The following is a 27,988-nucleotide window of genomic DNA, read 5'->3' on the forward strand; positions in this document are numbered from 1 at the left end:
TTATCTTTGGTAGAAAACAAACACTAACGTCACAGCTTTGGGTGTGCTGCATACTTTTAGAAGATAATTAACAAAAATGTTCTGCCATGTGTTTTTTAGTGTCAGTTTATCAGAGGTCAAATCAGTTGTTGAACTAAATTGTTTACCCAGGAAACTTACACAACTGATATAATTTGAGTTGTAAGGCATGTTAGATTCATGCAATTGCAGAACAAATGATCCTTCATCAGGTTTATTATTGTGTGTTTATTTTACAGAACTGATACAGTACACATTTGGATATAGAGTACTCATGTGAATAAACTGTGCAGTATTATCTGTCAGTAACAACACAAAGCTGTCCAAATACAACCCTCTTAAATTAATAACTTGTTACCACTGATGTTATGTCCAAACACCAAAAGTCTTTGATAATTAAATTATCGATGAAGGTTTAAGATCATCTAAAAACAAGCGTATGAAAAAAGACATTCAGACATGTTAAGCTATTTAAGGCATAGAGATATATATTTTACACCATATGTTGAAAGATGAAAGACTGCACATTTGTTAAAGGGCCGGTTCACTCAAATTACAAAACACGAATGTTCTCTTTTAACTCTTTAACTGGGAGATATGAATTTTTAAGATTTCCAATCACTTCGATCCACATCCATGACATTTTATCACCTTATAATGATGTGAACTTGTGAAAAGAAGCAACAACAATTAATTGGAGTCATGCTTCTTGTAAAATGATGCATTCAAGTCCAATATTCACTCTTTGCTTTGCCTGTTTTTAAGTGCAGAGCAGGTAGCTTACAGTGGTTTTACCAGAGCTATGTCGCTGTTTACCACACCCTGCCAGTGACAAAAAACAGAAGGGAAGTGGACTAAAAATCTACATTTTGCTCTGTCGCATTGGAATGGAGGCAAAAGGAAAAACAACCTCAACATGTTAAGAAAAATTGGTAGATATAAATAATAAAAAAAGATGTGTTGTAGGCTACTTTGGGTGAACAGACTGTTTTAATCAGGGCAACACTGGCTTCTTATTTTTTATTTGGTAGTGATGGCGACTCCCTTGTTGACCCAGGCGTTGGAGTTGAGTAGAGAGAGCATGAAGCGAGCCACGTCTCCTCTTCCCACTGCGCTGCCTACAGGGAGACCACTGCCGTCGGGCACAAAGTACCCCTCATGGGTCAGAAACTCTTGAGCTGGAGAGACACAAAGATTACAAAATCAGCCGTTAGCTGTTAGAGCTCACAGCTCCTCATATCTGTTCAGAAACTGGACAAAAGTTAAACAAGTACAAACCACAGTCTGTCTGTCTCATGGCGAATACAGTCGCTGGTTTATTTATGTCTGTAGGCCGTTGTTGTGAGTGTGGACGGAGCATATACAACGTTAGCTTAGCCTGGTCGATCCGATCTTCATTCAGAAAAAAAGCATTCTAAAAGGTTTTTCGCCTGCCGTCTATCTGGAGACTTGTCAAGCAATATTTCATGTTTTTTACTAACCGGTATCAGTATGTTGTTGCTTCGACATCATTTAGAAACGTGTATTACAATTAAATCACGGTAAAATATGTTCATTGTGTTGTAGTTGTAGCCCCGAGCCTTGCGTCTTGTTTGAATTATGCGAATAAACCTATGGAGTAAACACAGCTGACAGCCGCGGTGAAACTCGAACGTTTAGAGCCGCGTCCGGTGAGAACGCAGTCTATAGGTGTGTCTCTTTGGTCTACTGCCTGTTTGCTTTTACCTGAAGCCTGCAGGTTCTTCAGACCAGGCGGGCGAACCACCGTCCAGCTGATGTCCTCGGTCTTGTGCAATAACTTCTCCATCTCATGCATGTTGGTGAGGACGCTGCGGATCATCGGCAGCAGGAGGAATCGAATCAGAAAAGATGACTGCGCTCCAGAGTTAGCTAACATCAACAAGAAAAAAAAAAACTTAGAAATTATCCTCTTACATTCTACAAATAATGTCAACAGAAAAAAACATTGTATTTAAGCTCTAATTGCAGTTCTTAGTGCTTACAATTCTAAATTAGAATGTAAAGTTACAGTACCCTGTTCTTCCAATGAAAATCAAAAAACAAATGTAAAACCAATATCCAAAATATAAAGAGGCAGTGGCCATGCTAGGATCTCTCTGAGTTTCTTTCTTGAAGTTTTATCCAAATCTGAACAAAATAATAAACACAATCATTTTATCTAGAAAGGCTTGATTGAAATCCACACTTTAACACTTGATATCTGAAGGTAATTTGAGAATGATAAACAGAAATAGATTACAGTTTATCAAAACAAAACCACTCCTAGGACATTGATACGGTGGACTTATTTCATTATTGAATCTTACAATGCATTATTACGTGTGCTGCACTTACGCTCTGTGTACCAGGAGGTCATGGTGATGATCTTGTTGACCCGGGCCTCTCGCATGGCACTAATCATGCTGGTCATGGACAAGGTGTAGCCCGAAACCCCTGAGAAGAAGGAGGCCGGGAAACCGAGGCAGGACATGACCACATCCTGTCCTTTGAAGTGAGTCTTCAGACTGTCTGCTGAGAAAATATCAGCCTCCACCACCTAGAAGTAGGGAAACACAAATAATTACTGAGGTGAATTTTACTTTTTTCAATCCTGCTGATGGATTTATTTGAGGCTTTATCTTGTATCATGTCCGTTTTGTCCATCTTTCTTCACTTGTTGTATTCTCTTGTAGCTTGGGTGTGGCACTGTACAGTAACTGTTTGCAAAAATCTTGTAAAATAGAAGAATAAAAAGCATTTGTTGGGGAATATTTGGATGGTGGATAACAGGGTCAACAGTGTAGAATATATCATTAAAGTGTTTTTAATAGGCAAGGCAAGTTTATTCATATAGCACCTTTTAACACAGGGCAATTCAAAGTGCTTTACAAAAAGAAAAGACATTAAGAAAATGGCATTTGAAAACAGTCATTAAAAAGCAAAGATAATAAAAATAAACATTAAAAGAAAAAATATATGCATAAAGATTACAGTGCAGTTTAAGATATGAAATGAATAGTTCAATTAAAAGCAGCGGCAAAAAGAAAAGTCTTCAGCCTGGATTTAAAAGTAGTAAGACAAGTAATAGCCAATAACACAGTTCTTTGGCTCAGAAGAATTACATGTGTCAGCCAATACTCAATTGCTATTATTAAGTAAGTAACTGTTATTATTTGGTCTTTTAATGGGATTTGTTCAGAGTAATGCAAAATAAAATAACACTGGGCTTTTTATCTTGGCAGTGCCCCACCTTCCTGTGTGCACAGTACCACACCCACATGTAAAAGTTGTTTTGGCTTATGTTAAGGAACATAAGCAGCACATGTTTTACCTCATACAACCATCCTTTGGACATGATAAAACATTTATCATTTATTTTATGACTGAACTTTGAGCCCAACATGCACGGAGCAGCAGCACAACACAACGACTACCACCCATTGGTTCCACATACCTTGAGGTTATCATGATGCACGGTGAGTTTGGCGGGGTTCCTGACGATGGCAGTTACGGTGTGGCCCTGCTGCAGCGCCTGGTTGACCAGATACTGTCCGGTCTGTCCCGTGGCTCCCAGCACGGCGATCTTCATCCTCACACTCTGACACACACACACACACACAGCTCAGTCAGGGCGGAAGCTTATCAATACACGACGCGTGACCAATGCTCTGACCCTGTTTCACAAGAGTACAGAAATGATTTATATGGTGCAATAAAGAAGCTCTCTCTTCGGAAGTTCGGTTTGTCATCTGATGGATTACGTGTTTAAATTGTGGATTCATGCTATACTGAATCCTTGTTTCTACAGGAGTCACTAAATAAAGATAAATACTTTTATAAAAAGGTCATGTTCAATGAAGACAATGTGTGGACGTTTTCTTAACATTTTAAGGGGGGCAAATTATAGTTTTAAATGTTAATACATCTACAATAATGTGTTTTAAGCTGTCCAGCCTTAATTTAAGTCCAACAAACTATTATAAAATAAATATATAAAACACAAAAATAGCAAAACCTCATACTTGCTAGCCTGGAAATAGAACATATTGAACCTGTTATGCCCCAAGGACGCCCTCGGCGGGTCCTTTTTTTTCACGACACTGTGTTTTAGGGGATCTTAATATTTAAGAACCTATTAATGTATTATACCAGATTAACGGGAATAATCTCAGCTAACTGACGACACAAACCATTTTTACCAAAACAAAACACAAGTCTCATAAGAAGCATCTAAATGACCCGAGCGAAAAATGCTAACACACTTTGGCACAGAACTCAAGATAAAAGATACCCTTATTACTTATCGTAGCTGCACATACAATATATCCGATTAAAGCTGAGGTTCCACAGATTATTTAGGTATATATATCATCACTAAATGATCCGAACTCGTGACAGGAGAAGCAAACTCAGACATCACAACACGTACCTTTACGTAGCTTTTACGGGAGATCCTCTCACCGTAGCTGTCAATCTGATCAAAAGACTTGTTCAATGGCATTAAAACGAGAAAAAACGCGGCTGAATCGGTTAATCCATAGGTTGGTAATGTTTCTGGGTAATACTTTTTTTAATTTATAATCCATAATTCAATTTTTATGTAAAAATCGGAGAGTAAAAGTTAGCTGCTAATGGTAGCCACCAGAATTATCGCAGCTTCCGGTCTTGGCTATGCGGCAGTTACACACATGACCAAATAAGGAGTATGTGGGAAATCCCCTCGACTCCATTGGCTCTGACGGTTAGAAAGAGATGTCAATCAGCAACATCGAACAAGGGGGGCTAGAGATAGGTCAAATCCACCCAAATGACCCCAGAAGTGTTTTTTGTGTGCTAAATCTCTCTAAAAAGGTCACATTTAACTTGTTTTGCATCAATCTTGATACAGGGTACTTATATGTTGTAGTTTGGATTCCTAAAGCTTTTAGTCTGCCATCCCATCATTCAAGGATGGTTTTCACTATAAGTAATTTTTTTACTGTGTTCAATCTGAATATACTTTAAAATAAAAACATCTATATTGATTCTGACACTTCTACATCCAACTCACAGGTGTAACCTTGCTTTGAGAAAAAAGATTATTAATTTAACCCTTTTAGAAGGGAAGATATGGTCATTTGTTCTGGGAATGTCATTTTCGAGCCTGAAACCTGAAAAGCAGGCTCAGGGTTTAACAGGATTGAAACAATTATTAGATTGCCTACATTTTTGCAGGGAATTTGACATTGGATTGCACATTGCTATCAATCGTATATGTCTTATGGGACTTTACACAACATTAAAACAACAATTCATTACAACTTTTTTTTAAGCTGTCACAGCTGAGTAACAGGAACATTTAAAATGGAGGTCAAATATGGACACACAGTGTGTCTTTGTTGAATTTGAACAGATTATCATTTCTGCAGCAGTGGAGGATGACGAGTGTGTGAGTCAGATGCTCTCTGAAGATTACAATAAACTGAATTCATCTCACATTATGTTGGTTAGGCAACCATTTTGAGAATGTATTTCCTGGAAGTAGTAGCTGCTATGTTTAAGTTTATTATCGTCAACGTGGAGCCACATGCTGCACTGTGACATCAGCAGAGTTAAATAAAATGCAAGGATGGGCTATCATTTTATTGATTTATTTTCTATAAAAATGTAAAACCCTTGTTATGGGACTGACTTTTTTCTCAATTGAAAAAGCCAACATTCATAATAGATAGATTGATAGATCTTTAATTTGTCATTGTACAGGTACAACGAAATTACAATGAACTCAAGGTGCCAACACGCAACAACAAGACAATATGACAATCTGAGGTGGTATCTCTTGAGTATTCTCAGGAAGTATAGTCTCTGCTGTGCCTTCTTGACGGTTGCCGTGGTGTTGGTCCTCCAGGACAGGTCCTCCAGGACAGGTCCTCCGCCAGGTGAACGCCCAGGAATTTGATCACTGAGACTCTCTCCACACAGCCTCCATCAATGTACAGGGGCTGCATGTCGGTCTTCTTCCTCCTAAAGTCAATGATCATTTCCTGGATTTTCAGCATGTTCAGCTGCAGGTTGTTTACTTTGCACAACGCTAACAGTTGCTCCACCTCGTCCATGTACGCGGTCTCGTCACCCCCTGAGATGCAGCCCACCATGGTGGTATCATCAGCAAACTTTGTGATGGAGTTGCTGGTGTGGGCGGGGACGAGATCATAGGTGTAGAGGGCGTAGGGGGGCTCAGCACGCAGCCCTGTGGTGACCCGGTGCTGAGACTGAGGGACGTGGAGGTGTGGGTGCCTACCCTCACTCTCTGGGGGCGATCAGACAAGGAATGGGATACTCCCAGGACTGATAGCTTGGTCACCAGTGTCATGGAGGATGGTATTAAATGCCGAGCTGAAGTCCACGAAGAGCATCCAGGTGAGACAGGGTAGAGTGGAGAGCTGTGGCGATGGCGTCCTCCGTGGATTTGTTGGCCCTGTAGGCGAACTGGTGGGGGTCCAGACCGGGAAGGAGGGATGAGACGATGTGGGGACGGACCACCTTCTCAAAAACGTTAGCGGGGGTGGAGGTGAGTGCCACTGGACGGTAGTCATTTAGGCAGCCGATGTTGTTCTTTTTCGGAACCGGGATGATTGTGGATGTTTTCAGGCAGGATGGGACGATGGCCTGGGACAGGGACTGGTTGAAGATCTTGGTGAAGATCCCCGCCAGCTGGTCAGCGCAGTCTCTCAGCACCCGTCCTGAGACTCCGTCCGGCCCCGCTGCTTCTCTCGGGTTTACTGCCTTCAGTGTGCGTCTCACCTCGTGCTCCGTGAGGATGCTGAGGGCAGGTGGGTGTAATGGTGTGGGTGTAATGGTGTGGCTGCTTCCGATAGCCCCGTCTCATAGCGGGCGTAGAAGGAGTTCAGCTCCTCCGCCAGCTGAGGGTCACCCCCGTCGGCCGAGGGGTGGCTGGGTTTGTAGCTGGACCCCCTGCCACACCCGCCTGGAGTCGTTGACCCGGAAGCAGTCCTCAATCTTCCCCTTGTAGTCCATCTTGGCCCGCTTGATCCCCCGCTTCAGGTCGGTTCTGGCAGTGCTGTACAGCTTCCTCTCACCAGTCCTGAAGGCGATGTCCCTCTCCCTGACCAGGTGCTGCACATCTCCAGTCATCCACGGCTTCTTGTTGGGATGAACCCGGATGCGCTTATCCACAGTGACGGAGTCTGAACAGTGCTTGATGTATCCCAGGACTGCTGATGTGTACTGTTCCAGGTCCTCATGTTCGAAAAAAACCCAGTCGGTGTTCTCAAAACAGTCTTGCAGCTGTGGAGTGGCGTCTAAAGGCCAGGTTTTAATTGTCTTTATAATGGTGGAAACACTTTTCCTGATGGGGGAGTAGGCCGGAATTAGGAGAAGGGACACATGATCTGACTGGCCTAGGTGCGCTTTAGCTCTGTAGCCCCCCTTAATATTCGTGTAGACCTTGTCCAGTGTGTTATCCCCCCTCGTGGCATATTTAACATGCTGGTAGAGTCTGGGAAGCACTACCTTTAAGTTGGCATGGTTAAAGTCCCCCGCCATGATGTGGACAGCCTCACTGTGACAGCCTCAGGATACATGCTTTGTTGACTGCTAATAGCATCATGTAGCTGACTTAGCGCCGCGCTAGCATTGGCATCTGGTGGAATTAGGGCTGCACGATATTGAAAAAAAACTGACATTGCGATATATATTTTTTTCCCCTGCGATATATATTGCGTTTTTTTTAGCTATATTTAACCGGATGAAGGATTTTAGTCACGGACGACTGGATCTTAACTGGTTGACTCATTATACCTTAAGTCATGATCTAACATGTCATGATAATGCATGTTGCTTACCCTCAAATAAGGGGGTTCATCTGTGAATGAAGAAGAGAAGAACCTTTTTGTATCCAAAATAGTTCCAGATGGCAGATGTTGCTTTTCTTTTTGGAAGTAAATCTTCATTCTCGCCGGTATTGTCCTCCTGTTCCTCGCTAATTTTTTACCGGTGTTTTGATGGTCTGCAAACTATAGTTTTGCAGACAAACTATAGTTTGCAGACCAAACTATAGTTTGCAGACCATCAGGGGCCTGCTGTGATCTGATCAAGAATGATTGTGATTGGTGGTTTGCTGTGCATGCAGAGCCTGCATGTCACTCACTCAAGTACCCCAGAGCCGCGCAAGTTTTCCTTTTGTAGCAAGCAGCAAAATAATTGTAACATGACGTGTTTGAGTTAATTTACCTACTTAATATCGCACGTCCTAAAAAAAAAAAAATTATAATTTTTTTTATAAAATCGCACGTCCCTGCGATGTGAATATTGCGCATGCGCATATCGCGGTTATCGCCATGACACGATATATCGTTCAGCCCTAGGTGGAATATATACTGCAGTCTGCAGTTATCAATACAACATTGAACTCCTGTAATCCTGAGATACTAATGAAAGATAAAATGTATCAAATATTGTATGTATTATCCATTCGTTATTGATTCAAACTTGAATTCAAAAAATAGAATAAAGTATATTTTAGGAAAGTTTTTATACTTTTTAAAGAAATAATATGTTACATTTCTCCACTAACATATCTAAACCCAAATACATCATTGCAGACAGTATGTCACCCAGTTTTTCAAAATAAAAGGTGGGTGTGGTCCATGAGCATACTTGCCAACCTTGAGACCTGCGAGTGAGAGGTGCCTGTCATCTACAGTTTTGAAGCTTTTGTGCTTTTCTTTGCCATAGTCCACTTTGGACTATATGAAATATTTCAGGATTGCACTTTTAACTTGAAATGTTCTCACTTGCTTGGTTTCAAAACATAACAAAGGCCATAATCTGTTCATTGGGGACCATCAATGCTATTTTTCATTGCTGTTGCCGCCACTATTGCTCATGTAAACCTACTACTGCTGCGCCCCCTGTAATCTCAGAGGCACCCTGAGTAATTTTGTTCTGGAACCGGGCCTGTACATGGCCATATACTAAACAGTAAACACACTACAGAGCCCGTTCCGTGTCCCGTTAGTGTTTACTTCCTGTCTGCCTTCTTCTGGTGATTTATCTGACGTCCAGCGCTCCGTCTTTTAACCTCTTTTCCTTTCTCTTTCCTGATCCTCTTTAGCAACCTTCATTATAGTCCTTGACAGTGGATTAACAACGAGTCACATGTTAAGAATTTATAATCAGAATCGAGTATTCAACTAAGCCGTGCAAAGTTGTTAGTATAGCCTTAAGGGCCTACACAGTTGTTATGCTATACCACATTGCCCTTCACTGGATGTATAATGAGCTGCACTAAACTACATTTTAGCATTTAAAATACCTAGCCATTCTTTTGCGGTTATTTTGGTGAAAGTAACTCAAAAGTAACTCAAAAGTAGTGTAACTCATTACATTTCAGAGACAGTAATATTGTAACTTATTATTTTCAAAAGAGAGTAATAAGTAATATGTAATATATTACATTTTGGAAGTAACTTGCCCAACACTGGGTATATTGATAAGTAGGCCTAAGTATTGCAAAATAAATGAACTTTCTATTAATACAAGGCAAGGACTGTTAAATATATAAAGACTGTTGAACACGATAGCATTAGTTTTAAGTACCGAACAAGCTGTCAATGGAGTTAATGTAACAACCACATTGAACCTCACATGAACCCATAACAGAACCTGTGTTTGTGAGCGACTCAAACACACCTCCTTATGCCATGCAACACGCGGAGCAACACACGTTTCTCCTACATTTCTCTTAAATATGACAATTCGCTATTAATTGATGTCAATATAAAACACAGGACAGCTTGCTTTTAGCTTTTTAAAAGGTTTCTAGCCAACATTAGCTAACTCACCTCCGCCATACGTTTGCAGTGCTGCGGGATGCGTTCAAGAGCCGCGGCGTTCAGGTATGTTTGTAAAGCAACGTAATGGGTTTTATATATTAAATAACATGTCAATTGATGTTGGTCATAAACAGGATGATGTTACATGACCCTTTCAAGTTAATCTCGTAGTGAAATTGCATCCCAAATATTTGATTAGCACCTAGCGTTATAACGTTGTGTAAATGATTAGCCATTCGTTGGAAATTAGCTTAATTATTAGCCATGTGTAATATTGTATTCCTATCAAGTTCTAATACATTTTATTTATGTGGTCATTTTTCAAGATAAAATATATAAATAAATACAGCTATAAAGATACAACTTTGGACTGGTAACCTTTGGTGTACATTTGAGCTTTTTTCATTTAATTTAATTGTAATAATAATGATTCAAAGATGTAACTGTGTGGGACTTGCAGCAAGTGAAATGAAGTAATATTTTTAAATTATGTTCTAAATCACTTGTTGGGGTTTACATTGGGGAAACATTTGAGGGGTAAAAACAGTGATAAATTAGTTAAAGTTAATACTGAATTGTTTTTGGGGAGACATACTTTTTATTACAGCCTGCCATGAACATAACTCTAATGTCAGACAACTATCATCGTTGCAAGTGAAACATGGAGATTACCTTTATTTTGCTCAACATAAGGTGACATCTAACAAACATCATCATGCTTAGGTTTGGTAATACCTTACTTACTTCATAGCACACAATCCAAAAAAGAAGCCCATGTGATCAAAAAAGACCAAAAACACATCCTGGCCGCTTGTTAACTATAGTTTCCCGCGGCACTTCACCCTCTTCCTATAAAAAGACCAGTCTAGTCGCATCAAGTCATTAGCTCAAGTAATCCACTTCTGACTCTGTGTCTTTCTCATACGATCACACACTGAAGCACTAAAGACTAAACCAGCTTCAGCACAGACTCACGGAGCTTGATGAGGCCTCTGTGCTGAGTTACTGGGTTTTGCTGTCATTCTCACATTACAATGATGGTCTGATAGACATCCTGCAGTTCTTGACCTGTTGGACTGTTGGAGGATGAAACAGAGCAAATGGCTGTTTGAACATTTATTGAAACTGCAAGCCAAACAACTTGGGAGCTGTTGACTGGATTGAAGAGGTGACCACGTAAGTACACTGCTGATTTAAAGATCTCGTATTTCTACAGCAGTTAGATCAAGTGAGTTAAACCAGAAAAAAGCAGATAAAGACAGAAACATCTTCATGTTCCAGATCTGAATCAAGAGCTTCTCAAAATGTATTTTAGTCCACTTAAAATGCCAGGCTTACATTGTAGTACAGATCTCTTTACATGTTAGCAAAGTCACCCATCTGTTCCTTTTAAAGTAGGTCATAACCAGCAAGAGAATTATGTGCCACCCAATTCAATGAAATGTATATTTTAGGTTTGATTGATCAACCTAAAATACAGATTGATCAATCAACGGTTGTGTACATTGTAAACATTCATTAAGGGATTATTTGTTTACCGTATACAACAGATGGTGATTTAAAACAATAATTTGTCCATTTCATAAAAACTACTTCAGTCCATACAGATATTTCCTCCCTTTTTCACTTTCATAGATGGTATTATTTTAGTCTACATTAAAAAAAGCCCCGTGCTTTAAGATTGAGGCCAATCACAGAAGTGAGGAGCCAGCAGTAATGAGATTAAAAGGTTGAACGTCTTCCAACTCCAGCTCTCCAGCTGATGACCAGCCACGCTCAACTTTCCACTCTGTCAATGAACAGGGTCAACTGGACTGTAGCAGGTTACTAAGTTGTTGTAAAGTCTGTTTTGTGACTCCAAAAAAGTAATGCACTCCTCTGATAGCTTTTACATAATGTGATGTTTGGTGCTTTGAACAGGAACAGTCATGGGATGTGGCGTCTCAAAGTCCAACCAGTTCCACAAAAACTCTGGAAAAGGTAACCATGATCCTTCAAACATTGACCGATACACCTATTTTTCTCTCTTAACCTTCTGAGATGTATATAAATCCTCACCACTATGTCCCACTTGTTGTCTACCATAGTTTACCCTTCAGATGTAATCTCCCTGTTGTATTTGTTGTAATAATCTGTATTTTTCTTTGACCTTTTTCCTCTGCTGCTGTCTGCAGCTGTTATAAGTAAGCCACACCTTGCTGTGATTGTTGTTGTTGTTTTCCATATGAGTATGAGGGCAGGTGGAAGCAAGATTGAATACCCAGCTTAAGCAGAGATGTTCAGATATTTCACACAAGCTAAACACATTTTTGTTGTGGAGGGAATTTCCAGTTGTTGTGGTGAGTCTGAAATGATACATACAAATAATTGAGTTGAGAATTGAACTTAAAATAAACACCAAAGAGCTACAAGCTTATAGTGATAATGTGGTAAATCTTATTTTTTTACTTCCCTTCTTGTTTTGTCTGTTATGGTCCGTGCCAGATTGTTGGTCTCAATACAGGGCAGGGCAACCTAGGAGGATATCACAGTATTGTTCAAAAAGATTTTTACCGGTGTTGACATAAATATCAAATGTTGGCAATATCACAATCTCTTATAGGCTCCTTTTCAATACATAACAAATGTCAAGTTTGTTTTAAGTCATAACTGAACCAGAACTTTCTTTTTAAATGTGTCTCCTAATAAGAAGGATACGAAGAACGATTATTAACTAAATGTTGGAAAAGCAATAGCATGTTGTGAACAATTCTATCATTTGAATATTTTCTGATCATCTTTTGTCGTCGTTTCAGCTATAAAATCTGCCGTTCTGATTCAGCGATGGTACCGTCAGTTTGTCGCCCGCAAAGAGATGAGGCGGAGATACACCTGGCACATCTTCCAGTCCATCGAATACTCTGGAGAACAGGCTCAGATAAAGGTGAGAAACAACAGGGATGGTCCTGTATATGTCTCTAAATAGTAAGAATGAACATAAGATCTTAACTTTCACGTCTCCTCCACTTGTAGCTTTATAACTTCCTCGGCTACCTGATGGACAATTTCACACCTGCAAGCAATGAGCGTAAGCTTTGACATTTTAACAGACAGTTTATTTGACGAGCATTTCCTGAATCCCTGACTTTGAACTGTCCTCTTGTCCTTGCTTCCAGGGAATTTGATCTCGCACATCTTCAGAGAGAATGAGGTCTGTCGGGATGCAGAGTGGGAGAGGTACTTCTGCTACAAGAACATCGAGGTGCCAGATCTTTACTCAGGACCCCACCTCACCTTCCCTCTGACGGTGGAGCAGGCGGTGGGGCTGGTGGAGGCCTTCAGGAACAAGAAGGTAGGTGCACACCTCCACTTTACAGTCCAGCCTTAAAGAAACATGTACCTCCGTCACAGTTCATGAACAGACTCACTGGTTTTGTATCACTGCACATGATAGTCTACTTCTCGTGTTTCACTGGACCCGAAATAACATGACCAGAATTTAACATTATGAAGTTTTAAAGAAATCTGACAGGTTTGCAAGATTTTTGGACAGTCTCAGATCCACAACAGACATTATTCTATAGAAACATGCTAAGGTGTGTCAATTGACCACTACAATCATGTGTATTCATTTAAGAAGGAGTCTGCTTTTTACTTAACAAGTATTTCTTGGTATTAATTATATATATATAAAAAATAAAAAACATCTGTATCTTCATTGGCATGTTATCATTATGACATTTTCCTTCTTAACTTGTTGTTTAGTCGGCAGAAAAGCAATCTTTAAAAATAAATATCATTTGTTTATTGTTGTTGTTTCACATGCTGTGCTATAAAAAAATGCCTAAAGCTCAAACCTATGAATCAAAATATCACTGCTGTGGTCTTACCTGTTCATGTGTCTAAAACCTTTTTGCTAATAAGTCTCTCTCCCAGTAGCAGCTGCACTCGCGCTACGTCCTCCAGCTCCTGCTTGAAACGTGGAAACAGCTTCGGCTATTGCCAAATATCAACCGTATCTCCACCTGCCACAGCAAAGAAATCACTATTTGTGGTGAGATTTGATCAGTTCATCATTTTACTAACTTAAAGTGATCTGATTCCAGCGTCTAGATTGCTAACTGAATCTTTTGGAGTTTTAGACTAATCAAGAAAATTGCTCTGAAAAAAAACTGCCTCTCTGTTGTGAAGCACTTTCTGACTGTAATGTAGGCAGTTTGTTTATGTTTGTTGTTATTTATTCATCAACATATATCCTCTTCATTACAGGAGATTTGCATGGACAACTGGAAGACCTGCTGCTGATTTTCTACAAGGTACATATTTTCTCTTCTAAAATCTAAAACTGATAGAATAGCTGACGTGAAAATGTTTTTTTCTCATGAGCTATGATTATTTAATTTTAAAAAGAGGCATCTATAGAAATAAATATTTGATTGAAATCTTCTACTGTTATTAAAACCTCCAAAACCTCCTTCTGTACTCCAGGGCCCGATAGTAGTTATCAGGTTGCAAGTAAATTAATTATTGTTTATTATTTCAATTTAAATGATTGAGTGAGTATTTATATATCATGTAAAATAAATATTCAAAAACACTAAGGTGTCTTCAAATGTCTTGTTTTGTCTGACCAAACCTCGTTTATTTTTATTTTCATGATTTGCAATTGAGAAAAACAGATTTATTTTCTAAAATGAAACTTGAATGATTAATCATTTTCAAAACGCTATCAGCTAATCGTTAAATCAGTTATGATTCGTTTTACTGTCAAGCTGCAACATGCTGCATTATTCTACATTTAGAAAACACCGAATTAGTGAACCAGGATCAGTGCTGTGGCCTGTAATGTGTTTACTTTGAGATTACAAAATGACTCACTCCTGATGGCTTCATTTGTTTACATCACAGAATGACATGCCGTCCTTGGAGAAGCCGTATCTGTTTAACGGAGACTTTGTAGACCGCGGCAAAGACTCCATAGAGATCCTCATCATCCTGTTTTCATTCCTGCTCGTCTATCCAAGTGAAGTGTACCTCAACAGAGGAAACCACGAGGACCACATAGTCAACCTGAGGTGAAACCATGTCTAACTGGGGGGGTGAAGCCTAAAATCAGAGTTTATAACTGTCATCCTGTGTGTCTCTGGCTGATGTAGGTACGGCTTCACAAAGGAGGTGTTGTCTAAATACAGGGTAAGTTGTTAGCACCATACAAACTTTCCATGCACATGTTTGGTAAACTCCAACCCCTGCTTATTTAGTAATCCCGCCTGCGCCTACACACTCAGTAAAGCTTGATACGGGCCAGATTCCTTCCTAATATAAAAAGGGACACTCCTCCTCGCGGCTGAGAGGATTTGACGTCTTTAAAGTTGACTGTCTGACGTCAAAGATCCACAAGGGAATCCCCAGATGTCCCAAATGTTTCAGGTTACTGTCCTTAGTTTGGATACAATTATAAACAAGTATTAAGCTCACAATCTGGAAAAAAACATTTTAATTGGAGCCATACCCAGACCAAATGTATTAATCAATAAGAATACAAATACTTTATCTTCTATACTTTAAATAAAGATAAAGAACATAAAGTAGAAATGTGCGCGTTGTACTACAATTGTAAACGTATGTCCTACAAACACAGATAAAGACAACAACAGCATCATGACAAGAAAAATTCATAAAACAAAGTTAGAAAGTACTGGACAGGCGATGCAAAATCAGTGATCCTTATCAAGAAAGATGTTCAAATGTCAATGTTAAATAATGACATTTTCTGCATACATTGTTCTTATCTTAATGTATTTGAAATCAATAAAAATACAAGTGTGGATGTGGAACCAGTACTGGGGGTTATTGTTATTATTGTTATTATTTATTAATTAAACTTGTTGATGTTGTTTTAGATGACAAGTTGTGGTTGCAATTCATTTCCCCCCCTCCAACCCTATTTATTTAATTCCAAAACAGATAAAGCTGAATTATTAGATGGCAAATATATCAAAAGTAAATGTTCAGCCACAACAATATAAGACAAATAAAATCATTCTAATAATTTCATAAAAAATAAACAGAATGTGGGCTTGGTGTTTTGTGTATGATGGCAGACAAAGTGAATGAACAGGTTACATGTCAAAGCAGCGCCATCCTCAAACAAGCAGGACATTTGGCATTTCCTAAATATGTTTGCTGTCAAAGTGTGGGAATTCAAATCTGGTGAAATTATTGTGTAAAATGTAATCCTGGAATAAAAGGAAAAGAGTACAAACTTAACTCGGGCTATAAGATATGGCTCCTCTTTCATATTGGCAACAAACTCTAAAACTGAAGAATAAAGAAGGGATGGGGAATTTAATTCCTGTTCGTCCTCAGATGCACGGCAAACGGATCCTGAAGCTGCTGCAGAAGATTTTCAGCTGGTTGCCGTTAGCGACTGTAATAGACCAGAAGGTGCTGGTTATCCACGGAGGGATCTCCAACACCACCGACCTCAGCGTCCTCGCCAGAGTGGACAGACACAATGTGAGCCTCGAACACAGGCATGTTCATTTTAAATGTTTTATCAATCATCCTGAAAGCCATTGAAATTCCTGCTCTGTTTTTGTTCCAGTACAACTCGGCGCTGAGGCCTCCGAAGAAGAGACACCAGAACGTAGCGGGGAAGTCCATCGACTCGGACGAGGAGGCGGGGTCCACCAACAAGGTGTTCCAGCGCAGACCCTCCCTCACGTTTCCCAGAACTCTGACCAAAGACTGCTTCCAGAACCGCTCGCTGCAGGACTTCTCCGACCGGCTCAGAGCGAACACGGTGGAGGAAGTGGAGATCCACAAGAGGCTCCCGGGCCCCTTAGGACCAGAAAATGACACGTCTCAGTCCTGCGAGTCTATCAGCAGCGAAGACGAGTGGAGACAGGTGAAGAACGACTAGTGAGGGCTTTGCTCAGATACTTACAAATATATAGCATGGAATTACACATTGAGTTTTTTTTTTTTAAACCTGTGACACCTGAGGGTATTCATATGAAAACAGATGTGAATGTCAGGGGATCTGGTTATTAACCTCCATTCGGGATGGGTGGTACTCTATACTCTTACATCATGCCAAAGTTGGGTCCAGCCAGTGGCTTCTTCTTCAAATCAGCAGCTGGGTATATCAGCTTGGTCTGAGTCCGAACACAAAACAACATCGCAAAATGTATCCAGTTCAACAGATAAAGATTGGCCACTGACATCGCCGAACATCATCATCATTTCTAAGCTAGGTCGACCTTCCAACCCTCAACCATCCTTGTCTTTTGTTTTGTTCCCAGGAGACCCTTAAGTCATAACCCTGTTTGAGTAGAAGGTCAACACTCATTAATGGTTTTACGCGAGTATGGGGCTTGTGTGTTCTTCTCAGGTCTAAAGTTTCCTGAATTAGATTTTTAATTAGTGACGTCATGAGAAAAAAAAGTTATTTTGATTGCGAGGGCTTAGTCAGTCCTGAGTCACACCCTGACAGACGCTCCATCAGTGATCAACACTCGCCTGCTGAGGATTGTTGCTTGTGTGGAGCTTTAACGTGCTGTAATCCAGCGCATCATGAATCCCTCTGCAGTGTGTTCACCACCGTCACAACCTTAAGCACGATCAGGAGAAGTCAGTGGTCTCATTTGACTCTGATACTTTGGTACATCGTTGTAAACAACTCAGAGTAACTCATTCAGTAAATTGTTTGACCTATAAAGCGCCTTCCGCTGTAAACACGAGTAACAGCAGCTGGAAATAACTGGTATTTAATTGTTGAAATTCAGAATAAGATATTTTAGAATTGCTATTCCAGTGAACAGTCAATCAAATCAACACAGGGTCCGTTAGTAGCTGTTGTGGAGATCTTGATCTTATGATCTTGCTCAGCAGATGGAGTTTGTAGATGTTATATTTCCCTTTTTCTAAGGATGCTCTATCCATGTTGGCTTGAAAACATGTTTTTTTCCTTATCATGACCTTGTGTTGTCAACTGCTATTTCTGAGGGTTCCTTTTCCCTTTTTATGTCCCTTTTTTTAGAAAGGTCTGAAATTCTCCAATTCAATTATTTTTCATTTTCAGGTGTACCAGTATTTCATTTTGCACACAAAAAATCTGAAGGTTTTAATCTAAATCTCTCTCGTCTGTCCTTCCCGTGTGCCTCCAGATCCTGGACTTGCTGTGGAGCGACCCCATGGCTCAGGACGGCTGCGTGCCCAACGAGGTGCGGGGCGGGGGCTGCTACTGGGGCCCCGATGTCACTGAAGACTTCCTGAACAGACACAACCTGCAGCTCATCATCCGCTCGCACGAGTGCAAACAGGAAGGTTACGAGTTCTGCCACAACCGTAAGGTGAGCTCAGACTCTGACAGCCCGAAGACCCTCTAATGTTTTCAGAATTAACTAAATGATTTTCTTTCATTTCACCTAGGTCCTCACACTGTTCTCCGCTTCAAACTACTATGATGTGGGAAGCAACAGAGGGGCCTACGTGAAGTTGGGTCCAGACCTTGTGCCTTATTTAGTTCAGTACCAGGCCAGCAGCATGATCAGAGAGCTCAGCGTGAGACAAAGGTACAACAACACTTCCAGAAAGTCTTCATCTAGACAGTGGGAGTCATTGGTTTATTATTTATGCATTTTATCAGTTTTTGGCTATAGAAATGTCAGAATATTTCCTGTAACACTAACAACAAGCCTTTAATTATTTTTCTGTGTTTTATTTGTTGTTGTCTTGTTTGCAGTGCGGGGCGGAGCGAACGCTCAGCCAACAAAGTCCTGCGGGAGCAGCTGTTTGCACATAAATCCGACCTGATCTGTGCCTTCAAAAAGTTGGACAGTGGAAACAAAGGTGTGTGTGTGTGTGTGATTCCAGCAGTCAGATCAGGTGTTATTTAATTGTGTTGAAGTTCTCTTGTGTACTTGAAGTTCTCGGAGGACAATGTGTGGCTAGGGAGAAATATGAGCTCCCAACTGTTATCCCTATTCAGATAAAAACTGTGGGCTGACCCAAAGTCCATTCATGAATGTTTGACAGTTTCATAGAAACTTGTTGTCTTGGGATTTACTCGCTATTCTTGATTCTCAAGTACATTATAAGCATATCATGTGTTTTTTATGTAGTTTAGCTCATCAGTTTGAGTTATTTCACTTCAAATGTACTTGTTTACAGGGGAATATTTAGTGTAATTTTCAAAGAATATGATTTTTAATGGCTTTACATTTTATTCTGGTCCTTAGAAATAATACTTAGCTTCTGAACGACAGGGGACGTTCAGGTGGCAATAAAAAGTCACACACTCACTACATAACACGTAATGGATAATCAATTGAAATATATTGTGAAAATGTTTGGCTTGGATCATTATAATGGAAGGTTATGATGGTCAACCCCATGTTTTAAAATGAGTTGTTGAAGCAACAGTTTGTTATACAGATTTGGTGCTATAAAAAAGTTGTTCTCCATTTAAAAATGGTCAACATCCATTTGAAGTACCACAGGAAGGCCTTAAGGAATACCATCAGAATGCATGCTGTGATTTGGTATAATAAACGTACGATAGGACTACAATCAAGCATCCATTGACATAACTGGAAAACAGTTGTTGGATAAATCAGGTGACGGATGACATTTCCTCCTCCCTCAGGTCGTGTCAGTCTGGCCAACTGGGCGTCTGCGGTGGAGAGTGTGATGCGCCTCGGCCTGCCCTGGAGGATAATGCGCTCTCAACTGGTCACCGGTCGCTCTGCCGACAGCTCCATCGACAGCTCCATCGACTACTACGAGTGGTTCAACGAGCTCGCCATCAAGGGAGCCAACGCGGACGTGAGTTACCGAGCTGGAGACAGAACGCCACAGAAATAATGCAGTCTGATTTGATATCTGCTTGCATATGTTGATTCAGACACACTCTAACTTAAACACACTTAAATACTGTTTAAATAACTTTCTTGCAGCATATTGACCAGAGTCTGCTTGAGACTTTGTATCGCCACCGCTCCACCTTGGAGACCATCTTCAGAATCGTAGACACGGACAACTCAGGTAAAACTATTTATTCATCACTGGAAAAGAAGTTGCACCATTTGTGCCCAAATACTATATTTGACATATAACAAAAAAAGCCATGTAAGACAATATTTTGGCCGAGCATCTTACTGTACAATACTTCAAACTTTTAGCAATAGTTAAATGCAGGGCTGCCCCTGACCAATTTGTGGCCCCACGCAACATTGTGTGAAGAGGGTCTGTGTCACTCCCGTTAGCACCGGAGCCTCGCAGCGGGGAAACTGTGGCGCGCATAGTAGCACCGCATTTGCGCATAAGATGAGTTACGCCACATTTGCGCATATGACGAGGCCCCCTCCGAAAGATAAGGCCCCACGCAGTCTGCCTGATGGAGGGGGGAGTAGGGAGGGGTTGGCCTGGTTAAATGAGGAAAGGCTTTCATATAAAATAGTATTTTAGTCTACATGTGTGCATATCTTTGATATTCAGCTTGTTCTGAGTACATAGATTTTTTTAGATTTTCATGGTCTTTGGGCAAATGGGACTAATGATTAATTCCTGAAAATAGGATGATGTATATAGAAAAAACTATTGTCCCATATGCCCAACGATTAAATAAAAAGTTTGTTAACCCATTATACAAAGACTTTTCTGATGCACAGACCATCCAATGAGAGACGGTGTTCTTCAGTGGAGGTGTGAAGTGTGTCAAGGCTTTGTAAAGTGCTTATCCACCTGTAGCTATGTTTAGACGAGGATTAACCCACTGATCTACTGGCCTCCCCCTCCTCTCACCGCGCACACTTTTGCCCCTCTCAGCCGGTTTCTATCACAGCATCTTTAACTTCCTCCCTCCACCCAGGCTTCATCACCATGGAGGACTTCCGGCAGACCTGGAAGCTGCTGAGCGTCTACCTGAAGATGGAGATCACGGAGGAAGCCATCTCGGACCTGGCCGTCACCATCGACAGCAACCAGGACGGCAGCATCGACATCGAGGAGTTCATGGAGGCCTTCCGCCTCACGGACAAGAAGAGCCGACTGGAGCGAGGACGCAGCATGTTCATGGGGACGGCCTCCGACCTCACCAAGCTGGAGGGAGACCCCAACATCTGAGCAGAGGGAAACACTGAAAACTGACCTCAGCTCAGATTCCTCACCGGGTAGCAGGGGGAGGGGAGACGGGGCAGATAAAGCCAAGCTGCTTCTATGACGCACATTGAGATGTAGGATGCTGCAGAGCAACAGCCGTGTTGATCACATGGGATTAAGGCGAGGCTAGAGTTCAGGGTATTTGACAGCAAATGTCCACTTGACATTTCAGTGTAGTTTTAAGGTGAAACCAACTGTTTATTTTATTAAGATATAATCACACAAAAAGTGTTGCATAAACCACAAACACAGAAACAAAAGAACATCACATTTAGGCTGAATTGTTCAAATAATAATAATATTAGATTCTGCATTTATTAGCCATATCTGTCATTATTTTTATCAAAAGACTTTAAAAGTGAAAAGAATACTGCAACTGACTCGCCAATTTTTATTTAATTTTCTTAAATCAAATCCCATATATAATCAGTAGTGAATGTTTTTCTAGATTTTCTAGATCTGAGTTGATTTCATGATTTTTTTTTTGTCTGACCAGAAAACCTAAAACTCCTAAAAGTATTACATTTAATACATTGTTAGGCCGACTAAAATAAATCAAATTTGACACCCCTAAACAACAGAATGTTTGGATATAACCTAAAAAAATACTCAAATGATTAATCAATTGTCAAAATAGATGTACATTATTTTAAAAATCTTTTAAACTAATTATTGCAGCGCCTGTTCATAAGAGGCCAATAAAATGCATTTCTCTGATGCCCCTTCAAGTGACTCAGTTTAAAATGATATCAAACCAAAAAACAACAAATCCACACAATTATCATAACATAAAACTGTGAATGTACCCCTTTTCCTTGAAATAATTATGATTATGTTTCTGTTGAATCACTGATTGATGACTAAACTGTTTGTGTCAGTGTGCAGATGTTGATTTCAAATGGCTTTGCATCTCCATATATGTGCAGAAACTACACTCCTCTTAAAGGCTTTAAGAAACAAAACAACATTGTACGATACAACAATTGATCATTGTGCAGCTTTACATCAGTTGCACTAATTAATTGCAGCTAAAGTGTTGCAGGTGCCTTAGCGAAGAAGTGTTTTAACTTCTAGAGGCGAAGTTAAGTGTACACTAATGCTGTTTTGTATCAGTGCCAACTGCCAACAAGTACCGGGGTCCCTCCTGGTCTCAGGCGGGATTCAAACCCTCACCCTGTCCAGAACGGTGAACTCATGCTTTTGTTAGGATGTATGTCTCATACAGTTGCAGTGTTGTAAATGAAGATGTTCCTGTCTCTATGCTAAGCTATGCTAACCGGCAGCTGGCTGTGGCAGCATATTCAATCTAGAATCAGTCTTCTATTGTCGAGAACGCAAATAATAAGCAAAACGTTGTACTATTCCTGTAAGATATGTCTCTACTGTAGGCTATTTTTATTATATGTACAGCACTTTGGCTCGACCAAAAATCGTTTATAAATGTGCTATATAAATAAAACTTGATTTGATTTGATATGTAGACAATATGATGTTTTAGGTTTGGTATATCTTCTCTGTCCATTATTAGATCAAGTTCCAACATTGTTTCAAATATTATTATAACTAAACGAAATCAGGAAATCGCTCAGTGTGCATGTACAACATTTTGATGTATGGAGAATGTAAACGTTATTATATGCGGGTTTGTTTTTGCATGCTGACCCCTGTAAACGTTTCAGCATTCATTTATGAGTCTGTTATTTAATTAAATGGTGTTTGTTAATTTGAATTTTAAGAACCATAACTGATCCAAACATTGTATATTAACCACATGTCACTGAAGGCCTTTAGAATTGTTCCAATATAATAAGTATTATAACCATGATATTTTACCAAACAATATTTTAATATATATAATATTTTCTATTAATGTATTTCTAAACCTCAAACAACAGAAAGGTGCACTGCACTTACTTTAGGGCTTCAATTAACTAATATTTTTCATAAATGATTGATAAATCTGCTAATTTTGTGTTTGTTAGAGTTTCTTCCCCAAAACATGCTTAAACTGCAAAAACAGATCGAATATCTACAATCGTATTACACATTGAAAGATTAAATTCAACCATATGAATAATCTATTAGTTTAGTTAGAAGGTTGAGGTGCTGTTAAATATCTTTCACATTAAAATCAGGCCACATTCTCAACTCAACTCATCGATGACCATTCTGTTATAAGGATAGTAAGATTGGTTTTCAGAAACACCAGCAGGGGGCACAACAGACCAATTAGTACAACTTGTAGTCGTACAATTACCTGGACTGATAATAGAATTAACAGAAAACTGTTATTTTAAAGACACAATTATCCACAAAAAGTTATTAAATATTATTTAAAAATAGTAGTTAAATTACAGCTGGGATCCTGAAGGCATTACCACATCATGAATGTGAGCTGCAGCCAGGGGCGGACTGGGGGGAAAAAGTGGCCCGGGGATTAATTGACAGACAGGCCCACTTAATGCGCGGATGTATCGGCCGGCCGGCGACGAAAGTATGTTACTTAACAAAAAACCCTATGCATTTTATGTTATTTTGGACCATTATTCATATAGTCATCACATTACCTGAGCCCTTGAGTTGCCTAAGCAAAATAGTTACAGCATATATTTAGTGATTTTAATGTTAACAGATCATTGATGCAATAACATTTGGACCCAATTTGCCTGACTTGACGCATGGTATAAAACATGGGCGTAGGAAGCATCCTCAATGTGGGTGAGACAATTTGACAGGGGGTGTGGGCAGGTGGTGGACCTCACCTCCTCTAGGGGGGTCCAGGGGCATGCTCCCCCGGGAAGATTTGTTTTAAAATGTTGAAGTTAAATGCATCAATCTGGGGCATTTTGAGAGCAAAATTAGGGACTAAATCTATGGATACATCTCTCAACACCAATATGAAACAGAACTGTAAACAGATTTACTTTTTCTTTCAACATTTATTTGAACAGCAAGTGGAGGCAAAAGTGACTGCACCCAGAACAATAAACCTGCTCGCTAACTAGCCTAAACTCAGTAACAGAATGTGGGTTCTGAATGAACGTTCTTCTCCACAGCCGTGCGACCTCTGAGTCAGACGTCACTTCCCCCTTTTCTATCCTACGGGTGCAGCCACTCCCCCTGAACCCCGTTTTCCCCCCCCTCCCCTATGCAAGCCCCTCCCTCTGAACCCAGGGCTCGCTACAATACTGTATACACATACACAACAACAAAAAACACTAGAGGGCAGGGCAACATACTTATAAACAATAAGCCCTGTCAATACTTCCCTCTCTACCCTTTTGGGTCTATAAGTGAGCTCATCCATGTGTTGCTTTTAAAAGGAGGAGGCTGGGTTGAAGTGGTTGATTTTCACATTGGGAGCAAGGTTGTAGAAGTCAGTCCCCTCTGGAAAAAATAGGGTGGCCTATGGGTGAGAGACAAAACATATATGCATGTTATGTACACATTATCGAAGAGATACTGACATCCACCTGAAGCCTTCATTAGAACAAATGTCATGTTTTTAATGTTGTTTAATAGTCTGCAATAATCACTAATTTATTAGTGTCAAGATTGGGAAGTCACATAGTAATAAATGTAAATGTATTATTACCTCACTGAATTAGTAGTTTCTGCAGCAGCTCACTTTTCTCTGCAACACCATCTATAATTTGGTCACTATCCAGCATCTTCAAAACATCTGGTTGAGTAGCCATGAGCATAAAGGACTCCAGGTTCTGTTGAGAGAGCGAGCTCCTGAGCCTGTTTTTGATGAATTTTAGTGTTGAAAAGCTTCGCTCGCATGCTACCTGTGTGACAGACAGGGTAAGCAGGAACCTGTATGCAAGGCCAATGATGTGGTATGCATCTGTCAGGAGGTTGTACTGCTTAAGGATACGGTAGCAACACAATGGGCAGTCCTTGCAAGATGAGCACTTTTTATATACCATCTCCGCTTCATATTCAGCATCCTCTGGCCCAGCCTCTGTTGTCTTGGTTGTGTATTCCTCAAATACAGATGTCTTCAACCTATTCCACTGTCCTGCCAGACTGATGAGCTCACTCTGTAATTTGGCCACCGTTGCTCTGTCATCAAATGGCAGCAAGCACTTGCTTAATTCTTGGAGTGCTGCCTCTGGGAAACCACCGGCATAAGATGTTACCTGGCTGAATCTTTTTGGGTCCAGAAGTGCCAAATCAGCATACAAAGTGCCATTTTTGAGGAAGCGCTGGTGCATGCTTCCTGTGACTGTGTCCATGATTTGATTATGGACATCAATCTTGTATGATGTTTCAGCATCAGTCACAGCCTCATCCTTGGACATCTCTCCAGGCATGGTTTTCTTCTTTCTACCCCGTTTCTGTGGCAGAGCGGCCTCAACCTCCAGCTCAGTCTCCTCACTCTGCTCCTCTGTTTGATTGTTGGCCCACTGGACGAATGTGGCGGCCGCCGTCTTGACTTTCTCGAAGTCTCTGGTCATATCTTTCAGCTGTGTTTCTGCAGCCACAATCATCCGATGAGCTGTCAGGATGTCCATTCCACTTTTCTGAAGGTATTTTGAGACTGGTGAGGTGACCTGGAAAATTCTCAGGAAGATCTGAGCTGTAAGTATTGTTTCATACCTCAGAAGCTGGGTGATGTATCCACGTGCATTGACCCGTGCAGTGGCGTTGATGGTCTGTCCATGTTGAATGGCGGAGAGGGTATGAAGGACATCAACATACAGGGCATTATCTGGCTTTCCAAAAGAGCCAAATACCTTAGTCACAGCAACGTCTTTGGACCACCAGCGTGTCTCTCCAATCGGGGCGAGACGTCTGTGTCTTGGGTCTTTGCTCTCCTTCTCCCAGATGTTCATCCTCTGGTAGGACACTCTGATGAAGACAGCGATGTTGTTCAACAGGGAAAAAAGAGACCCACTTGCCAATACACATTGTGTTGTGTCTGCCAGGACGAGGTTCAGGACGTGTGCGTAGCACCATACATGGACATGGGTGGGGGACATTTTGGCGAGCAGTGCAGAGAAGCCTTTATATTGGCCTTGCATATTGGAGGCCCCATCGGTGGAATTTCCAATACACTGCCTCACATCCAGTTTCATGGTCTCCAGTACTTCATTCACAACAAGTTGTGCAAAGTACTGCCCAGTGGATGCCTCACATTTAATCACAGCAACAAGTCGCTCATGAACAATGTCTGTCACATATCGTATGACAACAGAGCACTGATCTTGGGCTGTGATGTCCTGTGTGGGGTCAATCTGGATAGAATACATGCCAGATTCCCGGACTTCAGTGGCGATGGTGGCCTTCATTAGGCGTTGGATGGTGGTGATGATGTAGTTGATGGTTGTTTTGGATAGGAGAGTGACAAGGGAACCTCTACCTTGTCTTAAACCAGACTGGTGTATTTGCTTGCTCTTTTCTATACAGAGAGTGAGGTGTTCCTTGAGACACACATCATATTTTCCCAGCAAAACAATCATCTCTAAAAAGTTACCATGATCAATGGTGTCATCATCTAGTGTATATAATGCCTCCGCCTGCGTGCCCCTGTAGCTCAAACCCCTTTGACCAATGAGTTTCAACACATCTATGATGCGCTCCAACACTTGACGCTTCCTGCGGACTTCCTCTCTGTGACGTGACATCTGAGGTCCCATGAGAAGGTCCTGAATTGTGTTTTTTGAGAATCTGAGGAAATATGCCTCAGCGCAACCTCTGTGAGCATGGCTCTGCTCATGCTCCTCGACTCTCTGATGTATGTGTGTGAAGTTGGTCATGCCAGTGATGAAGGAGTTGCTATCTCTAGGATTAGCAAAAGCCATACAAAGGGAGCAGAAGAGTACTTCTCTGGCTTCACTGTATGATAGCCATTTCCTGTTTGTGCCGTCTTTGCAAAAAAAAGCCCTCTGCACTACAGCCTTGTCTGCCTTCTGCTGGGGGTGAAAACGGAAGAATAGGTCTAATGTGCCTGACATCGGCCTGGTGAAATAATTAACTGGGGTGGCACTGACATCCTGGCCTTGACTAACTCTGTCAGTGTCAGCAGCAGGATCATCTTCAGCCTACATAAATGATTAGTATTGATTAGTATGTTACGTTATTATGTTACCACCATGTTATTATTATGTATGTAAACCAAGTAAAGTCTTAAAGACAGTAACAGGCTAATTTCCACCAGACAGTAACTTTAGTTGCAGGTTGACAAATAATGGACCCTTTCTTATTTTTAGTATTAATAAGGTAACCTAACGTCTAAGCTAATCAAACAAAAGACAGTATAAGCAATCATAGTAGTCTCATTGATTCACCAGCCCAAGTCAAGTGGCTATAATGTTCAAATAGATTACCGTTGTCAATGAGTGAAGCAAATCTACCAGCAGCTTGCATATTTCACCAGAATTTGGTCAGTGAATGGTGTTAATTTTACCCTGCCCTGTGAACACACAATGTACTGTAGGCAATAGGCTAGCTAGCTAATGCATTAGCTGTCCCTGTGAACACACAATGTACTATAGGCAATAGCCTAGCTAGCTAGAAATAGGCTAGCTAGCTAATATTACCTCATCTGCTACATTAAAAATCAAGCTAGCATTAGCCAAATGAGGATTTTCACTTTCAGCATCAATCATAACATTAACTTACCATCATATCACTGCTGGTACTGGGCTCTAGATGCCGCTGTGCTGTGTCAGTTTCATTGCTGGACTCACTGCCACTGGGAATGGCCGCTGTGTCGGCTAACGTTACATCAGCTTCTCCGGTGGTGGTTGTACTACAACTAGAACCAGCTGCAGGACCAAACGAAAAGTCTGTAATTTTTTTTGATTTTGCTGAACCTTCCTCAAGTGCTTTCATTTTTTTATCCCTAAGTTTTTGTGCACCTCCTTTACGCTTTGGAGCTTGTTTATCCATCAGTAACTCACTCCTGATCTTTCACTGCGCAGTGACAGCCGCTACGGGCCTGATGGGGAGTGGCCGGCCCGGAACACTTACAAATGTGG

The 27,988-nt window shown here is 40.7% G+C and overlaps 4 protein-coding genes across 9 annotated transcripts; 1 reads left to right on the forward strand and 3 right to left on the reverse strand.

Moving 5' to 3' along the window:
- Positions 1–226: 226 nt before the first annotated feature.
- On the reverse strand, positions 227–9,928 carry LOC117552070 (flavin reductase (NADPH)-like). Its single transcript, XM_034225291.1, has 5 exons — positions 9,864–9,928; positions 3,473–3,616; positions 2,374–2,575; positions 1,744–1,908; positions 227–1,196 (listed from the first exon to the last, which is right to left on the reverse strand). Exons 1-5 carry the CDS (start codon positions 9,870–9,872, stop codon positions 1,039–1,041), a joined length of 678 nt encoding a protein of 225 aa, XP_034081182.1. The 5' UTR covers positions 9,873–9,928; the 3' UTR covers positions 227–1,038.
- Positions 5,019–8,746, reverse strand: LOC117552071. Its single transcript, XM_034225292.1, has 2 exons — positions 6,741–8,746; positions 5,019–6,491 (listed from the first exon to the last, which is right to left on the reverse strand). Exon 1 carries the CDS (start codon positions 7,561–7,563, stop codon positions 6,928–6,930), a length of 636 nt encoding a protein of 211 aa, XP_034081183.1. The 5' UTR covers positions 7,564–8,746; the 3' UTR covers positions 5,019–6,491; positions 6,741–6,927.
- On the forward strand, positions 9,665–22,722 carry LOC117552069 (serine/threonine-protein phosphatase with EF-hands 2). 5 transcript variants are annotated; one of them, XM_034225287.1, is made up of 18 exons: positions 9,665–9,917; positions 10,904–11,030; positions 11,775–12,193; positions 12,650–12,777; positions 12,867–12,921; positions 13,010–13,185; positions 13,773–13,887; positions 14,103–14,149; positions 14,742–14,908; positions 14,990–15,026; positions 16,203–16,352; positions 16,441–16,743; positions 18,005–18,190; positions 18,270–18,412; positions 18,583–18,689; positions 19,486–19,664; positions 19,796–19,883; positions 20,710–22,722. In XM_034225287.1, exons 3-18 carry the CDS (start codon positions 12,130–12,132, stop codon positions 20,961–20,963), a joined length of 2,199 nt encoding a protein of 732 aa, XP_034081178.1. In that variant the 5' UTR covers positions 9,665–9,917; positions 10,904–11,030; positions 11,775–12,129; the 3' UTR covers positions 20,964–22,722. The 5 variants fall into 5 exon arrangements, with proteins under 5 accessions (XP_034081178.1, XP_034081179.1, XP_034081177.1 ...); XM_034225288.1 differs by lacking the exon at positions 9,665–9,917 and having other exon boundaries at positions 10,214–11,030; positions 11,775–11,834; positions 12,029–12,037; XM_034225286.1 differs by lacking the exon at positions 9,665–9,917 and having other exon boundaries at positions 10,214–11,030.
- Positions 22,723–24,157: 1,435 nt separating this feature from the next.
- LOC117552018 lies at positions 24,158–27,965 on the reverse strand. Of its 2 annotated transcripts, none has more exons than XM_034225189.1 (2): positions 27,630–27,965; positions 24,158–25,856 (listed from the first exon to the last, which is right to left on the reverse strand). In XM_034225189.1, the coding sequence occupies exon 2, from the start codon at positions 25,838–25,840 to the stop codon at positions 24,596–24,598; it is 1,245 nt and encodes a 414-aa protein (XP_034081080.1). In that variant the 5' UTR covers positions 25,841–25,856; positions 27,630–27,965; the 3' UTR covers positions 24,158–24,595. The 2 variants fall into 2 exon arrangements, with proteins under 2 accessions (XP_034081080.1, XP_034081079.1); XM_034225188.1 differs by lacking the exon at positions 27,630–27,965 and having other exon boundaries at positions 24,158–24,405; positions 24,595–26,215.
- Between the last annotated feature and the right edge of the window lie 23 nt (positions 27,966–27,988).

The sequence above is a fragment of the Gymnodraco acuticeps genome, unplaced genomic scaffold (genome assembly GCF_902827175.1).
Source record: "Gymnodraco acuticeps unplaced genomic scaffold, fGymAcu1.1, whole genome shotgun sequence".
NCBI lineage: Eukaryota > Metazoa > Chordata > Actinopteri > Perciformes > Bathydraconidae > Gymnodraco > Gymnodraco acuticeps.